Consider the following 24,605-nt stretch of genomic DNA (forward strand, 5'->3'; position numbering starts at 1 on the left):
GGCCAAACAGTAGCCTGTGTAAAGTTGGTAATAAACCGTCAATTCGTAAACTCAAACCTCTGTCTGGACAATTGTTCCTTTATGATCTAGTCAGGTCATTACAATATTATACCATCTTCCCCAACAATAACAACCACCATGAATAGGTTTAGCTGATGCAATAAATGAATTACAACTCAAATGTGTTTTATTAATAAAAAAGTAGCAAAATTGTATTCTCCACAAAAATGACCATGCTGGATTACTGTATCTAGTGAACGTGCTTTTCCCACGCCAGACAGTGTATTGATAAGAAACCATAGCACATTTAGTTGATTTTCAACAAAAATCAATTTTCTGTACATAAAGTACATTTGTGTACAACAGACAATCAAGTATATCCAATATAATCCAATATAAAAAGCAAACATTATATTCAGCACTAAGGACAATAGTTAATCTAGAGTTTTCAGAGACATTTGACATTCAGATTCTTAAATATCTTACCTCTTGGTGTCTTGCTGTGCGCATGGTAGTTCTTATAAAACGCTTGTAAAATGACACCGCTTAGATTTATATTAGATGTTTATTGAACCTTTATTTAACTAGGCTATAACCACAGGGGTGAAAGTATTTACTAAGGTAATCAAAACTGCACGCATGCAACTGGATTCTCTAGATTTAGTGTGACCTCACAGGGGCTGGTTGCACAGCTTGTAGATATTGTTTTAGTTTGATTCCCAATAGATAAGACTGACTAAACCAAGAGAGATCAAGGATTAGGTCAAGCCTAATCTCATCAACCTTGGACAAGAAAAAACAATGGCTGACCCTAAATCCTAACCCTAAATCCTAACCCTAAATCCTAACCCTAAATCCTAACCCTAAATCCTAACCCTAACCTAAATGTAAAATTATTTAATACATTTGTATTATGTTCAATCAATTTTCAGAATAACAGCATTGCACATCCATATGACTTGATAATAACACACACGTGCTAATTAATAACAAGGTATATTCATAGTACCCAACCTAAATGATGTGATAGTTACATAATGCAGACAAATAGTCATCTTCTTTGATTTTGTATGTTTTCCAACCTCACCCAATAAAAGACTCCGGGTGTATCATGATAGATTTTACTCAACAAACACCAGTAAAACAAAACAGGATGATGTGAGATTCTGCGTTTGTTCTATATTCCTTTAAAAAACATATTTTCATAAAGGTCAATGGAGTCACATGAAGCAGGTTTTTATTTTTTGTATTTTCATTGTTGGACATAAAAGACTAAAAACACCAGCAAATCATCTCCAAGTGATTTTCATTGTGGAAATCTGTTCCCAGGTATTCCCTGCACAATAGAGAGACACGTGATCATATACAAATGTAAGCACGGTTTGAAATGATCACGTTTTAGTCAAATATATCTGTTTGGGCTTCATGTGGTCAATTTCCAGTCTACAAATGATTTGTAATTCTGTTCCGGCCCACCGACCATCCGCTCAAGAACAAAATCATCCCACCGCTGAACTAGTTGATGATCCCTGACGTAGGGTATAGTGTCCTGAAGTATATGATTTTTTTTCTTTTTCTAAGACGAAACTGTGATATACACTAGGGGGAAAATACAACAAATCCATTAGTTCCTGGATGTACAGTATCTGCATTTTATGAGTTAAATCACAGTTTAAGACATTCTGAAAAAGTCTACATTACTTGACAAGACAGCCGTTGGCCTAGGAAGAGGATGGCCATCAAGAGGACATCCTCAACTAGAGGACTTTGTTTAGGTAGCCTAGGCTACTCTAGGCTCCCATTTACTGAACAGAATGTCTTGGCCCTGAAACCTTGAGTTGAGTTCATTAGGGAATGCGACTAAATTATTATTTTAAATGTTTTGCAACATAAAATGAAAAAATGACAGGTAGCCCCTCCCTGTTTCAGTCTGTTTTCTTCCATTTGATGCTTACCTCAGGTCACACCAAAATGGCTTCTGATCCGTGATTGATCGATTGGGCTGCGTGTCGTCTTCACAGTCAATTAACAAGCAGCAAGTTAACTTTTGAGTGCATGGAATGTCAACAACTATGTTCCACATAGCTACTATATGTCCTTGTTTCCTATATGAACTCCAGACCCTCATACTTCACGTCTCCTATCTTGGTTTCAGGTAACAGGATCTGGCCGTCCAGTGTGAATGCCATTATGTACGAGGCGATTTTCCCAGCGTCCTCCTCCGACTTGAGAGCCACGATGATATGATCGTCCGTGTTGGGGACAAACTTGAAGGAGGAGAAGCCGTGTGTGGGGTTATGCGGGCCCACCCGGTTCACGGTGACGTCCTTGAAGTCCGGCGAGCAGCTGAGGACGAGGTTGGCAGCACGACGCTCGTCAGCCGTCTCGTCGTAGCGCTCTTTGCTAGCGCGGCGTGGGAGGAAGAACCAGCGCTGCAGGCTGTCGCTCCACGTGGCCGACTCGTGGATCAGGTAACCTGGGGAGAGAATGTCATGAGAATCTGAATATCATAGAGAATGCTAATAGTTTGCAAGGGTAACTCTAACTGTATATGCTAGGCTAACACAGTCAGCATAGCCTTTGCAGTTAGCGTTAGCATGGTTAGCATTTTCAACCCTGCAGCTCTCACCTGGAGGTTCGATCCCAGCTGCGGACCTCAGGAGGTTGTACTTGGGGACCCAGTTCTGGTGCTGCACGTCCCCCCGATGGCCCACCACCTTTACCCACTCAGGGTTGTTGTTGACCACCTCCCCCGTGGTGGTTGTCCACTCTTTCCCCAGGCCACCCACGTACAAGTGCTCGTCCTTTACTGCTAGCCACTCCGCTTTGAACCCTGAAAGAGGGAAAGAGGGTCATTGGGACACACATCAAGATGTTATGATTCACTGAACTACTGTACAGCAAAATAGGGTGCAATTCAATATTAGGAAGGTGTTCTTAATGTTTTGTACACTCAAGTGTTTACAAATGAGAATGAGATCCAACAAATTCCATTTCCATGGTTGTTGTCTCCCCCAGATGAGGTTCTTCAACAGACCCCTTATAGTAAATAAACAGATTAAGTTCCAAATCTGCCTGCCTGGTCTACACAGTGAGACACTCACAATGCCAAATTGACCCTTAACCCCTACTCCATATTCACTGAGAGGGATTAAATAGGTGTCAGCAATATGGTGAAAATTCTATCTACCCTATTAGAAGGCAAGATGAAGCATTTACCATAGAATGTATACTTATTCAATCCTTTCAGATCTACAGGAGCCTAGGAATCGATTCTGCACTTGAATTTGGCTCATCGACCTCACTGACCTTTGGAGACGGAGCCGTCCCCATCAGGCAGGATGACCCAGGGCACAGCCTTGCTGCCGTCGATGTGGTAGACCACGCCCGTTCGGTCATCCACGCTGTACAGCTTCCCGTTGAACACCACCAGCTCTGACAGCTCCATGCCCCGGCCCTTCTCCGCCAGGTGGCTCTCCAGCAGGACCCTCTCCGCGTCCCATTCCACGGCCACCTTGGTGCCACTCTCCGACACCAGCAGGTGGCCCCGGCGCATGTAGCTGAACCATGTCAGCTTCTTGTCGCTGCGTGAGTCTGTGTCCAGGTCGGCAATGACCCCGATGCGGTAGCGCGTGCCCTGCGGCGTCCGCTCGGGGGTGCTGAGCGGGTAAGTGTCATTGTAGCGGTCGGCCACCTCGTCCATCGCCATCCCCGTGTGGCCAGACTTCCAGTTACGGGAGCTGGGGACCTTGGAGTAGGAGCCCGGGTTCAGGTGCATGTAGAGGAGGACCAGGGCAATGGCCAGGACCAGGGCTACGATGGCCTTCAAATTGAGGCGGAATCGGGGTCTGGGGTGTTGGTCATGGAGGCCAACATGGGAAGTCCTCCGACTGAGATGCGCAGGGGTTCATAGACGGATCATTCTGCTCCAGTTGGGTGTAGCCTGGAGAAACAGGCATGGGGGAGGGATCTGAAAAGGTTAAGGAGAGGAGAATGGAGGGGTCAGAGGTCTGATTTGAGGGAAAGGCTGCCCTCCTCAGCTACAGTACACAGGTGGAATCTCAATTGTATTTCCTTGATTCCTCTCCTCACCTCCTTTTCACCGACTCACTCAACGCACTCACTCTCACCAGTAGTTAGATAACCATGCATTGTTATGACTTTGGCCTCGATCCTATAGACAATCAGTGTTGCAGAATATTTCACAAGTGTCATGACTCTCAATCATCATGTGTATCTCAGTGCAATTTTGAGAAAAATATAGCAGCTTTAGAATCTGACGGCACTATAACAACCCCACAACCGCTGAAGAACTCCTTGAAGATGTCACATGGATTAGGTGTTTTGATTTAACAGTTGTTAAGTCTTTCACAAGAGACTAATATCAGTGAAACACCAAATCAGTACATAAACATTCAAATAAATACTGTGTGAGATTTCACACCAGACAACAGTATACAATACACACCAGCTTCATTCAGATCCAGGTTGCCTGTAAAAAAACTGAAAATAATGATACAATCTCTGCTCACAAGGATGTTCTTCTTTAAGGCTCACGTCTGTCCATATAGCGGACCACTGAAAGAACACTAGCTTGCAGATCCTGAAGAGAATGTCTATGTACAACCAATGAGCATCCCACAGCTCAGTTCTGCTGTGAAGGAGGAAGAAGCGGTAGCTACAGGTGAGACCAATAGAAGCTGGCCACAGGTGTGCAGGCAGTGTGTTGACGTGGAGCCTGGGAGTGGCCCATTCAGTGACATAAAATGGGACAATATGTCGTTGTGAACAGGTAAAGCAGGAAAGGTAGCAAGTAGACACCCGGAAACCACCCAAAAACCTTGTCATTCAAAACTCTCAGTCAGATGGGGTGTTCAAAAACTAGCCTACTTTTAGTGGTGAACAGGTAGAGCAGTCTTTATTAACACAAGCATTTCGCTACACCCGCAATAACATCTGCTAAACACGTGTATGTGACCAATAAAAATATATTTGGATTCATTATCCCAGAGGGACCTAATCTCAGTAGCAAATCTCCTGTGTTCATGTGTTCTGCTTATCAGATACTCAATCAACATCACTCGTGAGAGAGAAAGTCAACAGGCGAAATAATAAGGAAATGCAATCCTGCCTACGTTTTGGTACATCTAAATAAGAAACCGTTTGCCACAGCATTATCGGTGGCTTTTGTGATAGTATCTGTCTCCATACATCTGAAAAAATTAATTATACACTCAATGTAGCCTAAATATTGGCTGATGATTCAAACTGAATTCTTCAGCTTCTCTATGTTTGATACATACTTCAGTCTGAGACCGCCGTCGTTGAAGTCATTTGTGGTAATGTCAAAATGATGGGTATTGTACAAAACATAGTAATCAGTGATTGGATCATCTCTAACCAATCAGGGAAGCAAAACCAATGACGAATTTTCAAGTATTCTGACTCTGGCTCAACTCATTGGTTGAGTGTAGAATTAATTGGACCAATCAGTACTGTTAGAATTTTTTTCTATTCTTGATATCGTCATGGAGGTACTCAGATCTAGATTCATTACGGAGAAGAAACAAATGCATGTGGCGTAGCCTAAATGTTAACTGAAAACATCTCAAATGTGAATCGGGGTGAAAGGCAGTATCGAAATCGAATGAAGCATCCATTTGAAATGCGCTCTCAGAAATACACCAACATGTACACCCTCAAGAAAATCTTTGTGACCTCACTTTGAGTCGGTTCCAGGAGCGACACATCCTGTGACCAGGGTATAATGTCTCTAAACCAAGCAGCAGCAGCCCCTCTTCTGCTCAAAGGCTCTTTTATACCAGGACTGTGGCCAGGGCCCCCAGCCAAACAGAAGTCCATTATGACACCCTGAGACTCTCTGCTCTGTGGCAGCCTTCCCTCTCCGGCATGCTAGTCTAACACACAGGCACGCACACATCAGCTGGTTGAAACTAAATCACCAGAAAACAGATTGTTGTTTGTGCACCCACACTAAGAAGTGCCTGAGGTGTGAGCATGTAGGTCCTCAAACACACAGCATCAATTACAGGGTAAAGTATCTGTGATGGATGGAATCCCAACGAGACACTACAGACATCACACACTATAGTACATATCTCCAACATGTCTCTCCTCTAGCCAGGTCCCAGATCTGTTCGGGCTCTAGAGCAAATACTATGGTCATTGTCATGCCATACATAGGAGTAGGTGAGGTATAAGCAAGCACGCACAAACTGATCTGGGACCTAGTTACCTCTTCTCCATATAGTCCACAACAAACTCCTCAAATCACAGAGTCCATACAGGATCTGCTGTCACTGAAACAAACAAGAGCTCTGGTAGTATGGAGTTACCCTTTCTTCTCCTCCTCCTCCTTCCTGAAAGCTGGCCGACTGTCATCTCAATTCCACAACCGCACCAATGGACCAGCTACACTCTTCCGTTGCCCAGAGTTAATTGAACGCTGAGCAGTGAACTCCTTAGTTATCAGCTGAAAGGGATTGGCTGTGCAACCGTGACTAAGGGTAACAACATCGGTGGTGAACTTTGACTAGACTTGGGGGATTAGTATTGATTAACCACCGCAAGTCCAAAGGGGAAAACCTAGCAAGGTAATTGACAACTACTCTTCACCACTCTTGTCTTGCTTGACCTTTGTGCATGTATAGACTGCAAGCCTAGGTAAAGTCAACATATTGTTCCTCTAGTCTGACCTCGTCCCATACTGTATGTTCTGTAGCCTGTAGTCTGACCTCGTTCCATACTGTATGTTCTGTAGCCTGTAGTCTGACCTCGTTCCATACTGTATGTTCTGTAGCCTGTAGTCTGGCCTCGTTCCATACTGTATATTCTGTAGCCTGTAGTCTGGCCTCGTCCCATACTGTATGTTCTGTAGCCTGTAGTCTGGCCTCGTTCCATAATGTATGTTCTGTAGCCTGTAGTCTGACCTCGTTCCATACTGTATGTTCTGTAGCCTGTAGTCTGACCTCGTTCCATAATGTATGTTCTGTAGCCTGTAGTCTGACCTCGTCCCATACTGTATGTTCTGTAGCCTGTAGTCTGACCTCGTTCCATACTGTATGTTCTGTAGCCTGTAGTCTGACCTCGTTCCATACTGTATGTTCTGTAGCCTGTAGTCTGACCTCGTTCCATACTGTATGTTCTGTAGCCTGGCCTCGTTCCATACTGTATGTTCTGTAGCCTGTAGTCTGACCTCGTTCCATACTGTATGTTCTGTAGCCTGTAGTCTGACCTCGTTCCATACTGTATGTTCTGTAGCCTGTAGTCTGGCCTCGTTCCATACTGTATGTTCTGTAGCCTGTAGTCTGGCCTCGTCCCATACTGTATGTTCTGTAGCCTGTAGTCTGACCTCGTTCCATACTGTATGTTCTGTAGCCTGTAGTCTGGCCTCGTCCCATACTGTATGTTCTGTAGCCTGGCCTCGTTCCATACTGTATGTTCTGTAGCCTGTAGTCTGACCTCGTTCCATACTGTATGTTCTGTAGCCTGTAGTCTGACCTCGTTCCATACTGTATGTTCTGTAGCCTGTAGTCTGGCCTCGTTCCATACTGTATGTTCTGTAGCCTGTAGTCTGGCCTCGTTCCATACTGTATGTTCTGTAGTCTGGCCTCGTTCCATACTGTATGTTCTGTAGCCTGGCCTCGTTCCATACTGTATGTTTTGTAGTCTGGCCTTGTCCCATACTGTATGTTCTGTGGCCTGTAGTCTGACCTCGTCCCATACTGTATGTTCTGTAGCCTGTTGTTTGGCCTCGTCCCATACTGTATGTTCTGTAGCCTGTAGTCTGGCCTCGTTCCATACTGTATGTTCTGTAGCCTGTAGTCTGGCCTCATTCCAACCTGTATGTTCTGTAGCCTGTAGTCTGGCCTCGTTCCATACTGTATGTTCTGTAGCCTGTAGTCTGGCCTCGTTCCATACTGTATGTTCTGTAGCCTGGCCTCGTTCCATACTGTATGTTCTGTAGCCTGTAGTCTGGCCTCGTCCCATACTGTATGTTCTGTAGCCTGGCCTCGTTCCATACTGTATGTTCTGTAGCCTGTAGTCTGACCTCGTTCCATACTGTATGTTCTGTAGCCTGTAGTCTGGCCTCGTCCCATACTGTATGTTCTGTAGTCTGGCCTCGTTCCATACTGTATGTTCTGTAGCCTGGCCTCGTTCCATACTGTATGTTTTGTAGTCTGGCCTTGTCCCATACTGTATGTTCTGTGGCCTGTAGTCTGACCTCGTCCCATACTGTATGTTCTGTAGCCTGTTGTCTGGCCTCGTCCCATACTGTATGTTCTGTAGCCTGTAGTCTGGCCTCGTTCCATACTGTATGTTCTGTAGCCTGTAGTCTGGCCTCATTCCAACCTGTATGTTCTGTAGCCTGTAGTCTGGCCTCGTTCCATACTGTATGTTCTGTAGCCTGTAGTCTGGCCTCGTTCCATACTGTATGTTCTGTAGCCTGTAGTCTGGCCTCGTTCCATACTGTATGTTCTGTAGCCTGTAGTCTGGCCTCGTTCCAAACTGTATGTTCTGCTGAAAAGGTTTATATCGTTTAACTTTTCAACATGACAACGAATGATAGGCTAAAGAGTTGGCTATAGAACATACAGTACGAGGCCAGACTACAGAACATACAGTATGGGATGAGGCCAGACTAGAGACACAATCTGTTGACTTTACCTATGCTTGCAGTGCACACATGCACAAAGGTCAAGGTTGAAAATTCACTGATCTAGTATCAGCCATTACCAAAAAGACAACCTCCTATCACTATGACAACTTTAGACCTGAGAACACACCAAGGTGTGTCTGCGATGCAATTACAGCATGTCATGATGGCGGTGTCTTCAAAGTAGCCTTGCCCTAGATCTGTTCGTGCTACCAAGACAATGACAATAGCAGTTAGCAAGACAGCAAAAATAGACCTGGGAGCAGGCTATATTACTCAAATAGGTTACCTGCGGAGTGTTGACTGGTAAACCCACAGTGGAAGTCTGAAATGCATGGACTATAACATGTTTTATATCGTTATAATAGGTCTATGTTGTTATCCACCCACTCTGATCATCCATTTGAATGGTCTTTGTGTAATTTTAAAGACTTTATGATATGTTTCCCTGCACACCAATGCACTTTAAAGTAATTGCCCATTGTGTCTAGATGTCTATTAAATTTGACTCATAATTAATTCCAATATGAGTATGTAAAAAAATAGTATGTTAAAAAGCAGCTTTTCTGTTTTTGAATGGTGTGGGCGTATGCTGCGCATTAAAAATATTCACATGAGTAGACTGCTGATTGGCCAGCTATATGATCCTCTATTTTTTCCTCAGCTCGGGGATATGAACTTGCAACCTTTCGGTTACTAGTCCAATGCTCTAACCACTAGGCTCCAACGCTCTGACCACTAGGCTACCCTGCCGCCCCATATAATGGACTTTGGCACTACAAAGGTTATATGTCATTAAAGGACACATGTGTCAAGACAATAAATGGTCCACAGTGACTGCTGTTGGGCAGGGGTTGCAGAATGAGCATAGACGAACTGTTTTCTGTCTTTCAACTGAGCATACCATGTGATGGTACCTGCTGCTAGCAAATTCAGGGGTAGCCCTGACCGGGACTCGAACTCGGGTCCAGCTAGTCAATAATTTAGCTGTTAGGCCAAGTGATCCGAACCTCTTGACAATGTTGCCAGGTGATTAACCTCGGGTAGCAACATTGTGGGAAGCATCCCAGCTGTCTAGAGACTACTAGGTGACAGGTTAAGGTCACTATAATAGGTCTCTAGGCCTAGTTGTTTCAAGTTATTTTTGATTGCAATAGTTTATGCATTTTAATTGTTTTGAATATGTTATGCTGTAGATAAATGGTGTTGAACGACAATATTCACATACAAGCAGTCACTATTCAAAGTAGGCCTATCTTCCTACTGATGTATGACCTTGTCTTTTACATCCCGCAGTTATAAATGACAAGACTAGATACTGCTTCTACCTACAGTGCTGTGTGATCATGTGGTTGGTTTATAATGGGTTTTACAGCAGTGTTAGACTGGCAGACTTCCACTGGCATTGCGCCTGTATGTCCCCCCTTTGCTGTTTTAACAGCCTCCACTCTTCTGGGAAGGCTTTCCACTAGATGTTGGAACATTGCTGTTATAACAGCCTCCACTCTCCTGGGAAGGCTTTCCACTAAATGTTGGAACATTGCTGTTATAACAGCCTCCACTCTTCTGGGAAGGCTTTCCACTAGATTTTGGAACATTGCTGTAATAACAGCCTCCACTCTTCTGGGAAGGCTTTCCACTAGATGTTGGAACATTGCTGTTATAACAGCCTCCACTCTTCTGGGAAGGCTTTCCACTAGATGTTGGAACATTGCTGTAATAACAGCCTCCACTCTTCTGGGAAGGCTTTCCACTAGATGTTGGAACATTGCTGCGGGGACTTGCTTCCATTCAGCCACAAGAGCATTAGTGAGGTCGGGCACTTAGGCCTGGCTCGCAGTCAGAGTTCCAATTCATCCCAAAGGTGTTCAATGGGGTTGAGTTAGTGTTCTCCTGACCCAGATTTGTCCTTCGGGCTGCCAGATGGTGAGGCGTCGAATGGCGATGAGCTTTACACAACTCCAGCTGACACTTGGCATTGCACATGGTGATCTTAGGCTTGTGTGCGTCTGCTCGGCCATGGAATCCCAATCCATGAAGCTCCTGACTAACAGTTATTGTGCTGACATTGCTTCCATAGGCAGTTTGGAACTTGGTGTGGAGTTTTGCAACCAGAACGGACAATTTTTACACACTATGTGCTTAAAAATACCACTTCCAGCTGAGCCGTGCTCCTAGATGATTCCACTTCACAGTAACAGCACTTACAGTTGACAGGGACAGCTCTGACAGGGCAGAGATTTGACAACTGACTTGTTGGAATGGTTGCATCCTATGACGGTGCAAGTTGAAAGTCACTGAGCTCTTCAGTAAGGCCAATCAACTGCCAATGTTATATACACCTGTCAGCAGCAGGTATGGCTGAAATAGACGAATCCACTCATTTGAAGGTGTCCACGTACCTTTATGTATATATATATATATATATATATATATATATAGTGCATAGTGCATTTTAAAACATGCTAACTCGAGCCCCCATCATCACACTACTGACAGATTAGTGAGTAGGCCTAATTCGAACATGAAAAGGGGAAGTACATTGTGACAACATATGAGTGCTCCCGTTTAACTAGGATATGCTCTAGAATTGTCGGATAATATTAAATAAAGGCGACACGAAGCTTCGTGGATGCGCAACTGTTACAAATAATGTTAGAACGATACTCACTACAAGTGATATGCCGCCAAATAACAGTCCGATAATGATTTGATTGGCGACAACACCGCTTCGTTTAAATCTAGGATACAGTGTTTAGTCTCCATCGTTTGCATCATTGGGGAAACCATGGGCTACTTCCTTGTTCAGTGACAGTATAAAATAAGTCCCGCCCAGGCAACGAAATCTACCTAGCCTACGAATTGAACAGTATTCTGGATTACTATGCGCTGCTTGCGTAAACTGTTTGTTGTTGTTTTGTAACGTTGAAACATATCTAATATGTGACTTTCATTGCAATGCAGGTGCAACAGCACATCTGAAATCATTTGCCGTGTTCGAGAGGATAAAAAAACGTAATGTATCAGGGTAAAGAGTGACTGACTGATCAGTAGTTATTTATGATGCAAGGTTTCTTGTCGATCAGTCAGTCTTAATCGCATGCAATGTCGAACAAGCTCTTGTCCATGATAGCAGTAACGGTGCAAGGCTTCAAATACCACACACTATGTTAGTAGTGAAAGGTTCCTGGCATTGGCATACATTGAAAAATTGACAAGAGTCATGGGATGTTTATGTTGCACAATGTCTGTGTTTTCAGTAAACTCCGCGTCCAATGTGAAACATAATAACTAGAGGTGACACACAGGGCCCACCCAGAGAGAGAGAGAGCACAAATAGCCTTACTAGTTATAGTTGTAAATCTTATCTACTTTTCACCGGCTCCTTTACTCTCCCTCCTTAGCGGCTGCTCAAATATTTGCCTTTGGAATACACCCTTCTTAAAAAAGGGCCAGTCTCCAAACAGGAAAAGCCTTTATTTGGCAAAGGTTCGGTTGGTGGTGTAGTAGGCTTTTATAAGGCACTTTGTGCAACAGACTGCAAAGCTCAGTGCAATCTTGAAACCCAAGAAAGAGGGCATAATAATTGGTGAGATCACTTCATCAGAGATAACGTAAATAAATGAGCTTATACCAAAGATATACCAAGAACAAAGGCAGAACCATATGTCGTTTTTGATGAAGGTTCTTACTCTGGTACTGTATGGAATTCATTGTCATGCCCAGCAGGATTAAAAGGCATAGGTCATTTACAAAACAATTTCAATCTAATATCACAACGCTGCCTGAGAAAGACTAGTAGTCAAAACACATTGCAGTTGTGTGTCCTAATGTAGTATGCTGACTGCTCCCATATGTATTATTTTGTAATTATATTTTGTTAATAGTTCACTAGTTTATTGAAATGTACTGGCAGCCTACTCATTTTCTTTCAATGGAATACCATTACAATTACAATTCAATATACTGTATATATTACCTACTTTGTATGTTGTCTACCTCACTTGCTTTGGCAATGTTAACACATGTTTCCCATGCCAATAAAGCCCTTGAATTGAATTGGTATTTTGTTAAACTCATCTATGAGAATTCTGATATGAGTTTGTCTGAAAAGGTGTGTGTCATGGACAAGAACACACCAGAAGTGAATAAAACCGTTCTCAGGCACGTTCGGAATAGGAGGTAGGTAGGAGACAAACAAGTTGAGGAGAGGGCGTTCCTGATACTAAACACACACCCTCGTTTACCAGATATATTACAGACTGGTTTGAAACTACAATAAAGATCAAATGAAAGGGTTAACATGACTTGGGAGCATGTACTACAAATGACAGAAAGATAACGTGTTATCCAATTTACCCCCCAAAAATGTTCTGCTGGTTTCCCAGACCAAGATTAATAAACCTATTCCTGGATGAAAATCTACTTGCAATGGAGCTTTTCCATTAAGCGTGAGTTTCAGTCCAGAAGTAGGTTTAAACTGGGTACAGGAAATAGGCTCTGAGTGAGTTCAGTGGTGGTTTTTAAAAGCACTGATATACAGTAGTCGTTAAAGGTAGCATTTTTCAGACAGTGCACCCATTATTGGGACAAATAAAAGTATGGGGCGGCAGGGTAGCCTAGTGGTTAGAGCGTTGGACTAGTAACCGAAAGGTTGCAAGTTTGAATCCCGAGCTGACAAGGTACAAATCTGTCATTCTGCCCCTGAACAGGCAGTTAACCCACTGTTCCTAGGCCGTCATTGAAAATAAGAATTTGTTCTTAACTGACTTGCCAAGTAAAATAAAGGTAAAATAAAAAATGGGTTTGCAGAGAAAAACAAAAACAGTCTTCGTTTGTCAATAACTTAGCAATACATTTGATTTCTAGATATATGGCAATAAGTTCTGATATCCTGGGCTGGCTAGATCATTGAAATTATCAAAAGGTATTTGTATATGCACTATACCATATAACTGGATTAGGCAGCATAGAAAAATACAGTGTGTCCATAGCATAGCATAGCATCATTATTTGCAATACAAAGCAATGTTCCCAGCGACAGCGACATATGTTTCAGTGGTTTGATCTGAACTTCAGTGTCCACATGACTGCATTACATATGTTACAAGACAAACAGTGCAGAGAACAACAGAAAGAACATATGACAGTTACCTCAAGTGGTGATGACACTCTGAATCTCACATTTTTACATGGCATTCTAGGTTTTACCCTAGTAACAGTTTTCCTTAGATTCTACCTGAAGCTCAGCTCAGGCACTCTAGTTGTATGTATAAAAATGCAGCAAAATATCCATTCACAACCTAAACTACAATATGAATACCAACTGAAATCATGTCAACACACCCTTCATTATGTAAGCGCAACACCTGCTAAGACTTAAACAGTTAGGTGAAAGGAGAGGACCAGTGGAGTGCTGAGATCAGTCCACATAGCTGAGGCAACATAGCCTGGTCCCAGATCGTTTTGTGTTTGGCATGACCGTAGGAGTTGGCAAGACAGCACAGACAGATCTGGGACCAGGCTACAGGCACCAATGGCAACTTAAAAACTCAAACCCCCCCCAAATCTGGTCAATGGTCCAGTCCCTCAGTAAGACGGGGGCTGGTATGGTGCTGGATGCTCTTGGTTTTGGGGGGTGAAAGGGGACTGCTGGTAGCCCTCTGGCCCACTGGTGGGGTACGGGGGATAGGCGGAGGTGGATGGGTAAGGAGTGCTGTTGTCATAGGCTGGGTCTGTGTAGCCCTGGTCAAGGTCACTCACTCCTTGGCGATATCTTGTATAAGCAAATGTAGTCAATAGAGCCTGTGAGAGGAAATATATTGGTAAATACGTTTTTTAAATCCCATAACACGTGTCACAAAGTGCTTATACAGAAACCCAGCCTAAAACCCCAAACAGCAAGCAATGCAGATGTAGAGCATTATGTGTATGTTGTAATTACTGACAGAGAGTGTTATGTGTAAGATAAGTAGAAGATCCTAGAATGCCTGGTGCGCTGGCGCTTGCAAACTTGATTTAGAAAACATCTAGCTGGACAAGAGACAGAGCCTCATCAGTGATTAGCCTCTCCCCATCTGTAGTTATATGTGAATATGGGTCTGAAATTCTATGCTACACTATCTATATACATTTCAAATTATATAGCTGCATTATCACTGTTAATATGTACATGTATTCTCCTTTCCTTATAGAACCACAAAGATTACTTCTATGTGTGTGTGTGTGTGGTGGTGACCAAGAGATATAAATACTCTGGAAAAGGACACATCTGCCTTGTTCTTGCCTAACAGCCTGTAGCAAGTCAGAACGCTAACAATCAGCATTAATTACTAGCGGGTTAGGGCATTCACTGTCGACCGCTCAGACCAGCTGCAGCTAGCAGTTTCAAATATTTACATGCCAGTTGAGAGAAAGAGAGACAAAAAGAGAGAGAGAGAGAGAGAGAGAGAGAAAGACTGACTCACCCAAGTGACAATGGAGAAGAAGGAGAAGGCCACTACGGCTCGGGCGGCGTCGACAGGGATGCCTGCTACTTCGGTGGTGTGAGACCACTGATTGGTCAGGACACAGAAGCAGATGAACCAGAACAACGTCCACACTCCTGACAGAGGAGGGAAAGTCAAGTTTATGGTAACATTTCCTACAAATTCCCTCTTCCTAATGCATTATAAGTGCATTCCTAACACCATATGAGCAACTACACTGTGAGTGTAGTTATAGATGTTTATAAGCAGTGCACCTTTAGTACCTAACTTGTTAAGTATAGTGAATTGTACATGACATAAGGCATTATAAACCTGCTTGTAATGCATTGTAAGGTCCTGAAGCTCAGTTTAGAGCATAACGCCAGGGTAGTGGGTTCGATGAAGTAGAATGTATGCACACATGACTGTAAGTCGCTTTGGATAAAAGCGTCTGCTAAATGGCATATATTATATTATATTATAGGAAGCTATTCATATGAAGTGTTGCCAATATTATCGTTGAAAAATCTGTCCATAAGTGTCAGTTCTGGGTGCCAAACTACAGCCTTACAGATTTAGCATTGGAGTATCACAAACAAATGTTTTCCCCTAACCAGAGAAGACCAGGTCAGCAGTGACAATGTTCTTCCTCTCTTTGGCGTTGCTGATCTGAGGGAAGTAGGCGTCCAGTATGATGAAGACGACGCAGGCGAGAAAGGCCAAAATTCCAATACCCACTCCGAAGCCGCATGCGCTGTCATTCCTGTTGAACATGCATTTGGTGTCAGGCAGGAGTGAAGGGTTGACATAGCCTTCTCCAGTGATGGTGGCAAACACCACTATGGAAAAGATCTGAAGAGACAACAACATGTCGGTTAGAACACCTTGGGGTCCGTCACATAGGCCTGTTATCATATTATCACATAGGCCTGTTACCATATTATCACATAGGCCTGTTATCATATTATCACATAGGCCTTATCATATTATCACATAGGCCTGTTATCATAGAAGACTGTTATCATATTATCACATAGGCCTGTTATCATATTATCACATAGGCCTGTTATCATATTATCACATAGGCCTGTTATCATATTATCACATAGGCCTGTTATCATATTATCACATAGGCCTGTTATCATATTATCACATAGGCCTGTTATCATATTATCACATAGGCCTGTTATCATATTATCACATAGGCCTGTTATCATATTATCATCATAGGCCTGTTATCATATTATCACATCACATAGAAGACTGTTATCATATTATCATAGAAGACTGTTATCATATTATCACATAGGCCTGTTATCATAGAAGACTGTTATCATATTATCATAGAAGACTGTTATCATATTATCACATAGGCCTGTTATCATATTATCACATAGGCCTGTTATCATATTATCACATAGGCCTGTTATCATATTATCATAGAAGACTGTTATCATATTATCACATAGGCCTGTTATCATAGGCCTGTTATCATCATATTATCACATAGGGTAGGCCTGTTATCATATTATCACATCACATAGGTTATCATATCATCACATAGGCCTGTTATCATATTATCATAGAAGACTGTTATCATATTATCACATAGGCCTGTTATCATATTATCACATAGGTCTGTTATCATATTATCACATAGGCCTGTTATCATAGAAGACTGTTATCATATTATCACATAGGCCTGTTATCATAGAAGACTGTTATCATATTATCACATAGGCCTGTTATCATAGAATACTGTTATCATATTATCACATAGGCCTGTTATGATATAAGACTGTTATCATATTATCACATAGGCCTGTTATCATAGAATACTGTTATCATATGATCACATAGGTCTGTTATGATATAAGACAGGTGTAACACAGTGTTAGACAACCTGTAACCAATCACGAGGACATACAGTACGTCCTGGGGGAAAAAACATGAAAGGTAATATGTCTGGAGGGATGCGTAACGGTAGAGGATAACTTCAAGGGGAGCGTGTTCAAGTTTTATTGTCACATGCACAAGTACAGTGAAATGCTTAACTTTCAAACCATTGTGTATGTTTGGTATGATTTCAGGGGTTGACTCGTAGTGGATGTGGACAGCCTTATGAAGCCGACCCGTAGTGGATGTGGACAGCCTTATGAAGCCGACCCGTAGTGGATGTGGACAGCCTTATGAAGCCGACCCGTATTGGATGTGGACAGCCTTATGAAGCCGACCCGTATTGGATGTGGACAGCCTTATGAAGCCGACCCGTAGTGGATGTGGACAGCCTTATTAAGCCGACCCGTATTGGATGTGGACAGCCTTATGAAGCCGACCCGTAGTGGATGTGGACAGCCTTATGGAGTGGATGTGGACAGCCTTAGCCTTGGATGTGGACAGCCTTATGAAGCCGACCTGTAGTGGATGTGGACAGCCTTATGAAGCCGACCTGTAGTGGATGTGGACAGCCTTATGAAGCCGACCTGTAGTGGATGTGGACAGCCTTATGAAGCCGACCTGTAGTGGATGTGGACAGCCCACACCCACCCACTACTCTATCAACCACAAAATGTGCATTCTATTGGAATTCCCATTGAAACCCTTTGGACAGCTATAGCAGTGTGTGGGTGAAATGTGTGGGCTCACTCAGTTTAGCGCAACGCTGATTGGTTATTATTTTAATGGTATCAAGGGAAGCCAAATGCTTGCTGGCTTCCCTTGCATTCAATGCTACAGGCGGCAACAATGTCATGCTCCTTTTGACCATACAGCATCAGATAGATAGTGCTCCTCTGTCTCCTGTATGTGTAGCCTGTTTCACTCGATCGGATGCTTTCTCCGGTGAGACACATCAGCCACTTGCGAATTGAAGGAAAATTGTGAAACAGAGACACAAAAGATAAATGTATCTTTTTTCTGGATCAATTTTTTGGGTTGCCTGGGGCAAGTGAACTGAGCAGTTGCAAGTTGCGTTGAGCTTGCTCCTCGGTCACCCCGTTGGGGTTTTAAGTGAAAACAACCAAACTGGGGCCCCATGACCTGTATCCCATGATGATTTCCGATTGGTATCCAATGGGACTTTTCCATAAGGGCGTCAGCTTTTGGTTAGCTAGCTCAGTGCATCCAAGATCTCTTCTTGGCATTGAAGTGTAATGCAACATCAATGAACATGTTTTTCCCCATTAAACTAAACATATTGTCCATCTTATAATAATATTAGATGGTTGCATGCAAACAAATTGTCATCACAGCTATCCTTGCAGAACTTTTACAGGGGTACGGAAGTTGATGGGATGACCGTGTGGTGGATCTGTCAGACTGACAGTTGATCAGATAGTAGCTAAACAAACCTCTTCCACGTCATGCCAGCGAGCTAAAGTTACAGCAGCAAGCTACTAACATCTGTAGCTCAAAAGCTGGCCGTTGGGAGGCTTACAACTACCATTCATCAACAGTTGGCAAAAGCTTAGTTGGGTTGACACAGCTAAACTGGCCACGAGTAAAAGTTCCCTACTAGAACACATCTGGATAGCCTGTTAGCTAGCATTAGCCAAGTGTCATTCGCAACTTTTCCACAACATCACAAACTAGAAAACAGGTCAACAACTCTTTCATGTTGTCTTCTTGCCTTGATGCGCAAAGCTTTTCCATAAATAGAAAATACAACTGTGATGTGCACTGTAGTTAAACAGACAGCTAGCTATGGTTGCTAGCTAACGTTAGCTACTTCAAAAGTTTCCTAAGATAACACGCTTAGCTGGCTGTCAACCTAGAGTAAATCACTCACCCAGCTCAAGATGCGGACTATGGTTTGAGGTTGTTTAACAAAGCTCATAAAATCGAAGTCACCTCCGGACAGCGAGGCCCCATAGGCACCAGATTCCATTTTTTATATATATTTTTTTATGCCGATTAATATGTCCCAACTTCAGCTAGAAAATGACTATGCGCAGGTCTCATTTGTGAGGTTTTGTTTTCACTCTCATTTCCTGAAGAGTTAAAGAACCGCCCCGGACAATGACCACGTCATCTCTAGGAGTACTGCTACTCTCACAGTAACCTTATGGCCATAGTGTTCAGTATTGTCACATTATCACACATTTTCAAAGGGTTTGTACAAAATCAATAAGCATCTTTCCTCTCTCTATGTGGCTGTGTCTCCTTACACACACCCCATTGTGTACACAATGGCTTGTATCTTTATTAACTTGTTATCAACTTCATTTTCACAAGCTTTGAGAATAATAGATAGGCTTATGTAGCCTAGTGGCTGACATTATGGTGTAGAAGAGAGGAAGATAAAGTATAATTCTGGCTATAGTGTATAATATATAATTCATCGTTATTGTCAAGGCTATAGCTCATCATCAAGGCAGTGTTTGCAATTAAACCCCTAGGAACAACCACCTTCCATAGGCTATGATGGTGGCATCCACAGGAGGTTGGTGGCACCTTAATTGTGGAGGACAGGCTCATGGTAATGGCTGGAGCAGAGTTGGTGGAATGGTATCAAATACATCCAGCACATGGTTTCCATGGTTTCCATGTGTTTGATGCCATTCCATTTACTCCGTTCCAGACATTATTATGGTCTGTCCTTCCCTCAGCAGCCTCAACTGGCCTCCCAATCAGCATGCTACCTTTTGATTGGGACACAGGCTGTGTAATGTGCTTTGGACATGAAAACATTGCACATTGACCACCAAATAGAAAACATTTATTGGTGTTGTTGTGAGGTCTGCATATCACTGTTATTCACGTCAATATTTTAGATTCTCTAATATCGTCTCAAACAACTGCCATCATATCCCACTAAACTTCATTCATAATGTAGGTTTACCACTAGAGGGCAGCAGAAGCACACACAAGGCATTCCTGCTGTGAGAGACAGACCGTTTATTATGAATTATATATTCACTTCATTTTATTCTTTAGTGATGTGCCAATGCATTTTAGTTGTGCACCACTGTAATGCAGGATTGCAATTAGAATGTTACATTGACTTACAAAATGTATTCAAACTGTCTAGAATAAACTTGACATTCATTTGGAAATATTTTATTAACGTTTTCGAAACTTTTCGCATAATGAACACACCTCTAATGAGGAGAATGTATTTAATTGGTTGAATCTGCGCCAGAGAAAGCCGCTCGAGCTTAAAGTTGATTGGTGATTTGGGGCTGTGCAGTCTTGAAAAAATGAAGTCTTCAGAAATGGTGAGGGGTAGAACATACATTGATAATGCAAGTCTTATGCATCAACCTATTCAATTTGAAGTTACTTTTTGCAGTTACAATACATATGCAGTTTTTCTAAGTCGTAGGCTACTGCCTATAAATAATGATTCAGAAGTTTATTGTATTGACTGGTGTTGTTTCTATTGTGTTTCCATCTGGAAACCTGTGGAAATGGAACTAACACTGAATCAATTCACAGCTGTTAATTAGTGGAGGCTTTTGGGAACAGTTATAGGAGGACGGGCTCTGTGTAATGGCTGGAATGGAGTTATTGGAACGGACTCAAACATGAGGTTTCCATATGTTTCATACTGTTTCAATGATTCCATTCCAGCCATTACAATGAGCTGTCATCTTATAGCTCCTCCTACCAGCCTCCACTGCTGTCAATCACTTAGAAACTCTGCATGAATTTATTTAATACATTTTGTTGGATAGCTTTATATAAAATCCAAAGGTATTCCAGAAACTAGTTATTAGAAATATACATACTGTATTGTTGTTTTTCTTTAGTAAAATGAACTCAACTAGATCCAAGAGGGAGCTTAAAGGGGCAGTAAGCAATTGCTACATACATTTTGCAGAATAGAACTTAAATGCCTCATGGGCTTAGTTCAACTGTAATACCCGTCAGAACCCGAAAGCTTCTTTTACTCTGTTTGTAAATTAATTAAATGTAAACAATGTATGCTTACAACAATAATGTTGATATAATGGATGGTCAGTCCTTGATTGTTTTATTTTCTTTAACCTCCACAAGTTCCTCTGAATTCCTGTTGAAGAAGTTCCTGATAACATGTGAACATGGCACATTGTCTGTGGTGAGGATCTTTGGGAGGATGGAGGACGGAGGAAGCAGTACACTAGTGGTCTGTGGGAGGAACCACTTCCTCTATAGTCTTCTTTTGATTGTGACACAACCCTTCCGTCAGTCTTTTCTTCTTCATATTTTGGGTTTGGTAGATAATGAGTTGAGAGTGTAAGTTGGTCAGACAAAGTCCTAACTCCTAAACCCACCCACTAAGAGCTCCTAATAGTTCCCTCTCCTGGGAGCTGGAAGACAAGACTGGGACGATGCACTAACTACAGTATATACCACAACAGTACCTCTGTTCCACCAATCCTGTCTTCTTGGTGTGCTCCCCTATGCTTCTGTCTGTGATTGGAAAAGGGTAAGTCCATGATCCAGACAGACAGGTGTGGCCCCACAGAGTGAAGACCAGGAGGATGGCATACAGTGTGGACTTCAATCTGAGACCTATAATGGAGCTTGAATTAGAGTAAGTTGCTCTTTACTCTCATCTCTCTGTTAATGGTGGGATGTTTAAGTAGAGCTGTGTTTTGTAGCCCAGGTCTGTCCACAGTTGCATATTCTGCAGGAGATACTGCATTATTGTGTGTGCTTTGTTGTTCTCGTTGTTAGTTCTAGTTTCACAAACACTCTCTCTGTCTGGTTGTACATAGTTGGTGCATAGGACATCATTAGTTTGGAATAGGTCAAGGTTTAATCTCAGTTAACCCAGAACAACATTATTGCGTAATTTGGTCAGATGCTGGATGATGGTACCATTTCTGTTTATGCAGTCTGTTCACGTGAGATTAGTCAAGGTCTAAACATCCCATTCGAAAGCTCCTTTAACGCTGTCCAGCTACTGTATGGTTGTAAGGGAAGGGAACACTGCCGCTCTCTAACCAAGGTTGATTTGAGGAGCAAATTGAAGCAAAGAGCTTTTGGAGGACAGTGGAAGTTGATAAAAAAAGTGCTTCTATATTGCAGTGACATATTAGTTTCTCCCAGACTGTCTAGTGTTTGTTTAGTGAATGTTATTCTCAAAGACAATCTTGTTTAAAATATATAGCTCCATTATCTGTTCTACATACATTACATGTGGTTTTAGTAGTTAAAGTGTACACATAATTTTTTACAGAAATTATTTTCTTTTGATTTATTTTATTTTTATTTCACCTTTTATTTAACCAGGTAGGCCAGTTGAAAACAAGTTCTCTTTTACAACTGCGACCTGGCCAAGATAAAGCAAAGCAGTGCGACTAAAACAACACAGACTTACACATAAACAAACGTACAGTCAATAACACAATAGAAAAAATAATAGAAGAATCTATGCAGTGTGTGCAAATGTAGAAGATTAGGGAGGTAGGCAATAAATAGGCCATAGAGGCAAAATAATCACAACTTAGCATTAATACTAGAGTGATAGATGTAAAGATGATGATGTGCAAGTAGAGATACTGGGGTGCAAGAGGGTAAGTAATAATATGGGGATGAGGTAGTTGGGTATGCTATTTACAGATTGGCTGTGTACAGGTACAGTGATCGCAAGCTGCTCTGACAGCTGATTCTTAAAGTTCGAGAGGGAGATGTAAGACTCCAGTTTCAGAGATTTTTGCAATTCGTTCCAGTCATTGGTAGCAGAGAACTGGAAGGAAAGGCGGCCAAAGTAAGTGATGACTTTGGGGATGACCAGTGAGATATACCTGCTGGAGTGCCCTACAGTTTGGTGTTGCTATGGTGATCAGTGAGCTGAGATAAGGCGGGGCTTTACCTAGCAGAGCCTTGTAGATGACCTGGAGCCAGTGGGTTTGGCGGCGGATATGTAGTGAGGGCCAGCCAACGAGCATACAGGTCGCAGTGGTGGGTAGTATATGGGGCTTTGGTGACAAAACGGTTGGCACTGATAGGCTCCATCAAATTTACTGAGTAGAGTGTTTGGGGCTATTTTGTAAATGACATCAAGTCAAGGATCTGTAGTATAGTCAGTTATATGAGGGTATGTTTGGCAGAATTAGTGAAGGAGGTGTTTGTTTTTGTGAAGTAGGAAGCAGATTCTAGATTAAATTTTGGATTGGAGATGTTTAATGTGAGTGGAAGGACAGTTTTCAATCTAACCAGACTCCTAGGTATTTGTAGTTGTCCACATATTCTAAGTCAGAACCGTCTAGAGTAGTGATGCTAGTCAGGCGGGCGGGTGCGGGCAGCGATCGGTTGAAGAGCATGTGCTTAGTTTTACTAGCATTTAGAAGCAGTTATTTGTCCTCTGGTCTGTTTCTCTCTTTGGATATGTTCCAGTGACCCCAGTTGCCTTGGCAACATTGGTTTTTGTTCTATTAATCATTGTCCTGAGAATAGGAAATCATGTAACATCGACAAGCACTGGCTATTTTTTTCCTCAATCGTTGCATAATTCATATTGAATGTGTTTTATATGTAGATAAAACCAAGAATAAGGGAAAGGTGGATACCTAGTCAGTTGTCCAACTTAAATGTGTCTTCCGATTTACCACAACCCTCTGAATCAGAGAGGTGCGGGGGAATAGTGGGTTAACTGTCTTGCTCAGGGCAGAATGACAGGTTTACCTTGTCGGTCGGGATTCCGATCCAGCAACCTTCCGGTTACTGGCCCAACGCTCTAACCACTAGAATAACACTGCTGTGTGTGTGCATTTGTTTACGCATTTACAAGTATCTGTCCATTCATCTGTACAGCTATCTGTTGATGCATGCACATGTACCATAGCCCTCTGTCTGGTATAAACCTCTTCTATTCCATTGCTCAACGTTCACCAGGAGTCTTAGGGGTGATGATACGGCCCAGGACTCTATAACGGGAACAGGTCTGGAGAGTGGCAGTCGTGAAACCCTGGAAATGGAGGTCCTTACAACAGAAGGCAGAGGTACTTCTCTATGTGGTTGTATCCCAAGTGGCACCCTATTCCCTATGGGCCCTGGTCAAAAGTAGTGCACTATGTGGGCAATCGGTTGCCTTTTAGGACGTAGCCAGCTTGTTACAAGTGAATGTTTTCCAGTGAACTGATATGCTCATTGAGGTGAGGACTGATATCTTCTAACTCCCTGATAACCACTACATCCATAACAGTGTTAGCCTGGTCCCATACTGTGCTGTAGCCAACTTGTCTTTATCATTGCCATGCCTACATGTATGACAAAGAACATAATACACAGAGGAGTTGGATAAAGCACAAGCAGACTACCACCAGGGTCATGTTCATTAGGCACCAAATGTAACAAAACTGAATGAAACAAGGAGAGGCTACTTGGACTTGTTCAATAAGAAATGTTTGCAGTTGAAACATTTTTAAAAATAATTGTCCATTGCATGCCCTAATGAACACGACCAAGGCCAGTACAGTGTGTCTTACTGAATATATTTTATCATCTGATTAATCATATTCAATCATATGTTC

At 42.5% G+C, this 24,605-nt stretch overlaps 1 protein-coding gene, 2 long non-coding RNA genes and 1 pseudogene across 3 annotated transcripts; 2 read left to right on the forward strand and 2 right to left on the reverse strand.

The window, feature by feature from the left end:
• Positions 1–1,107: 1,107 nt before the first annotated feature.
• On the reverse strand, positions 1,108–6,522 carry LOC124028136 (annotated as a pseudogene).
• LOC124028140 lies at positions 6,334–17,392 on the forward strand. The gene is made up of 3 exons (XR_006837557.1): positions 6,334–6,614; positions 14,872–15,310; positions 17,235–17,392. It is a non-coding gene; the product is annotated as an uncharacterized LOC124028140 (long non-coding RNA).
• Positions 13,460–19,140, reverse strand: LOC124028137 (synaptogyrin-2-like). The gene is made up of 4 exons (XM_046340290.1): positions 18,932–19,140; positions 15,759–15,996; positions 15,145–15,281; positions 13,460–14,482 (listed from the first exon to the last, which is right to left on the reverse strand). The coding sequence occupies exons 1-4, from the start codon at positions 19,028–19,030 to the stop codon at positions 14,267–14,269; spliced, it is 690 nt and encodes a 229-aa protein (XP_046196246.1). The 5' UTR covers positions 19,031–19,140; the 3' UTR covers positions 13,460–14,266.
• Positions 18,734–24,077, forward strand: LOC124028139. Its single transcript, XR_006837556.1, has 3 exons — positions 18,734–20,360; positions 21,142–21,661; positions 23,968–24,077. It is a non-coding gene; the product is annotated as an uncharacterized LOC124028139 (long non-coding RNA).
• The last annotated feature ends 528 nt before the right edge of the window (positions 24,078–24,605 follow it).

The sequence above is a fragment of the Oncorhynchus gorbuscha genome, unplaced genomic scaffold, assembly GCF_021184085.1.
Source record: "Oncorhynchus gorbuscha isolate QuinsamMale2020 ecotype Even-year unplaced genomic scaffold, OgorEven_v1.0 Un_scaffold_3808, whole genome shotgun sequence".
Classification (NCBI taxonomy): Eukaryota; Metazoa; Chordata; class Actinopteri; order Salmoniformes; family Salmonidae; genus Oncorhynchus; species Oncorhynchus gorbuscha.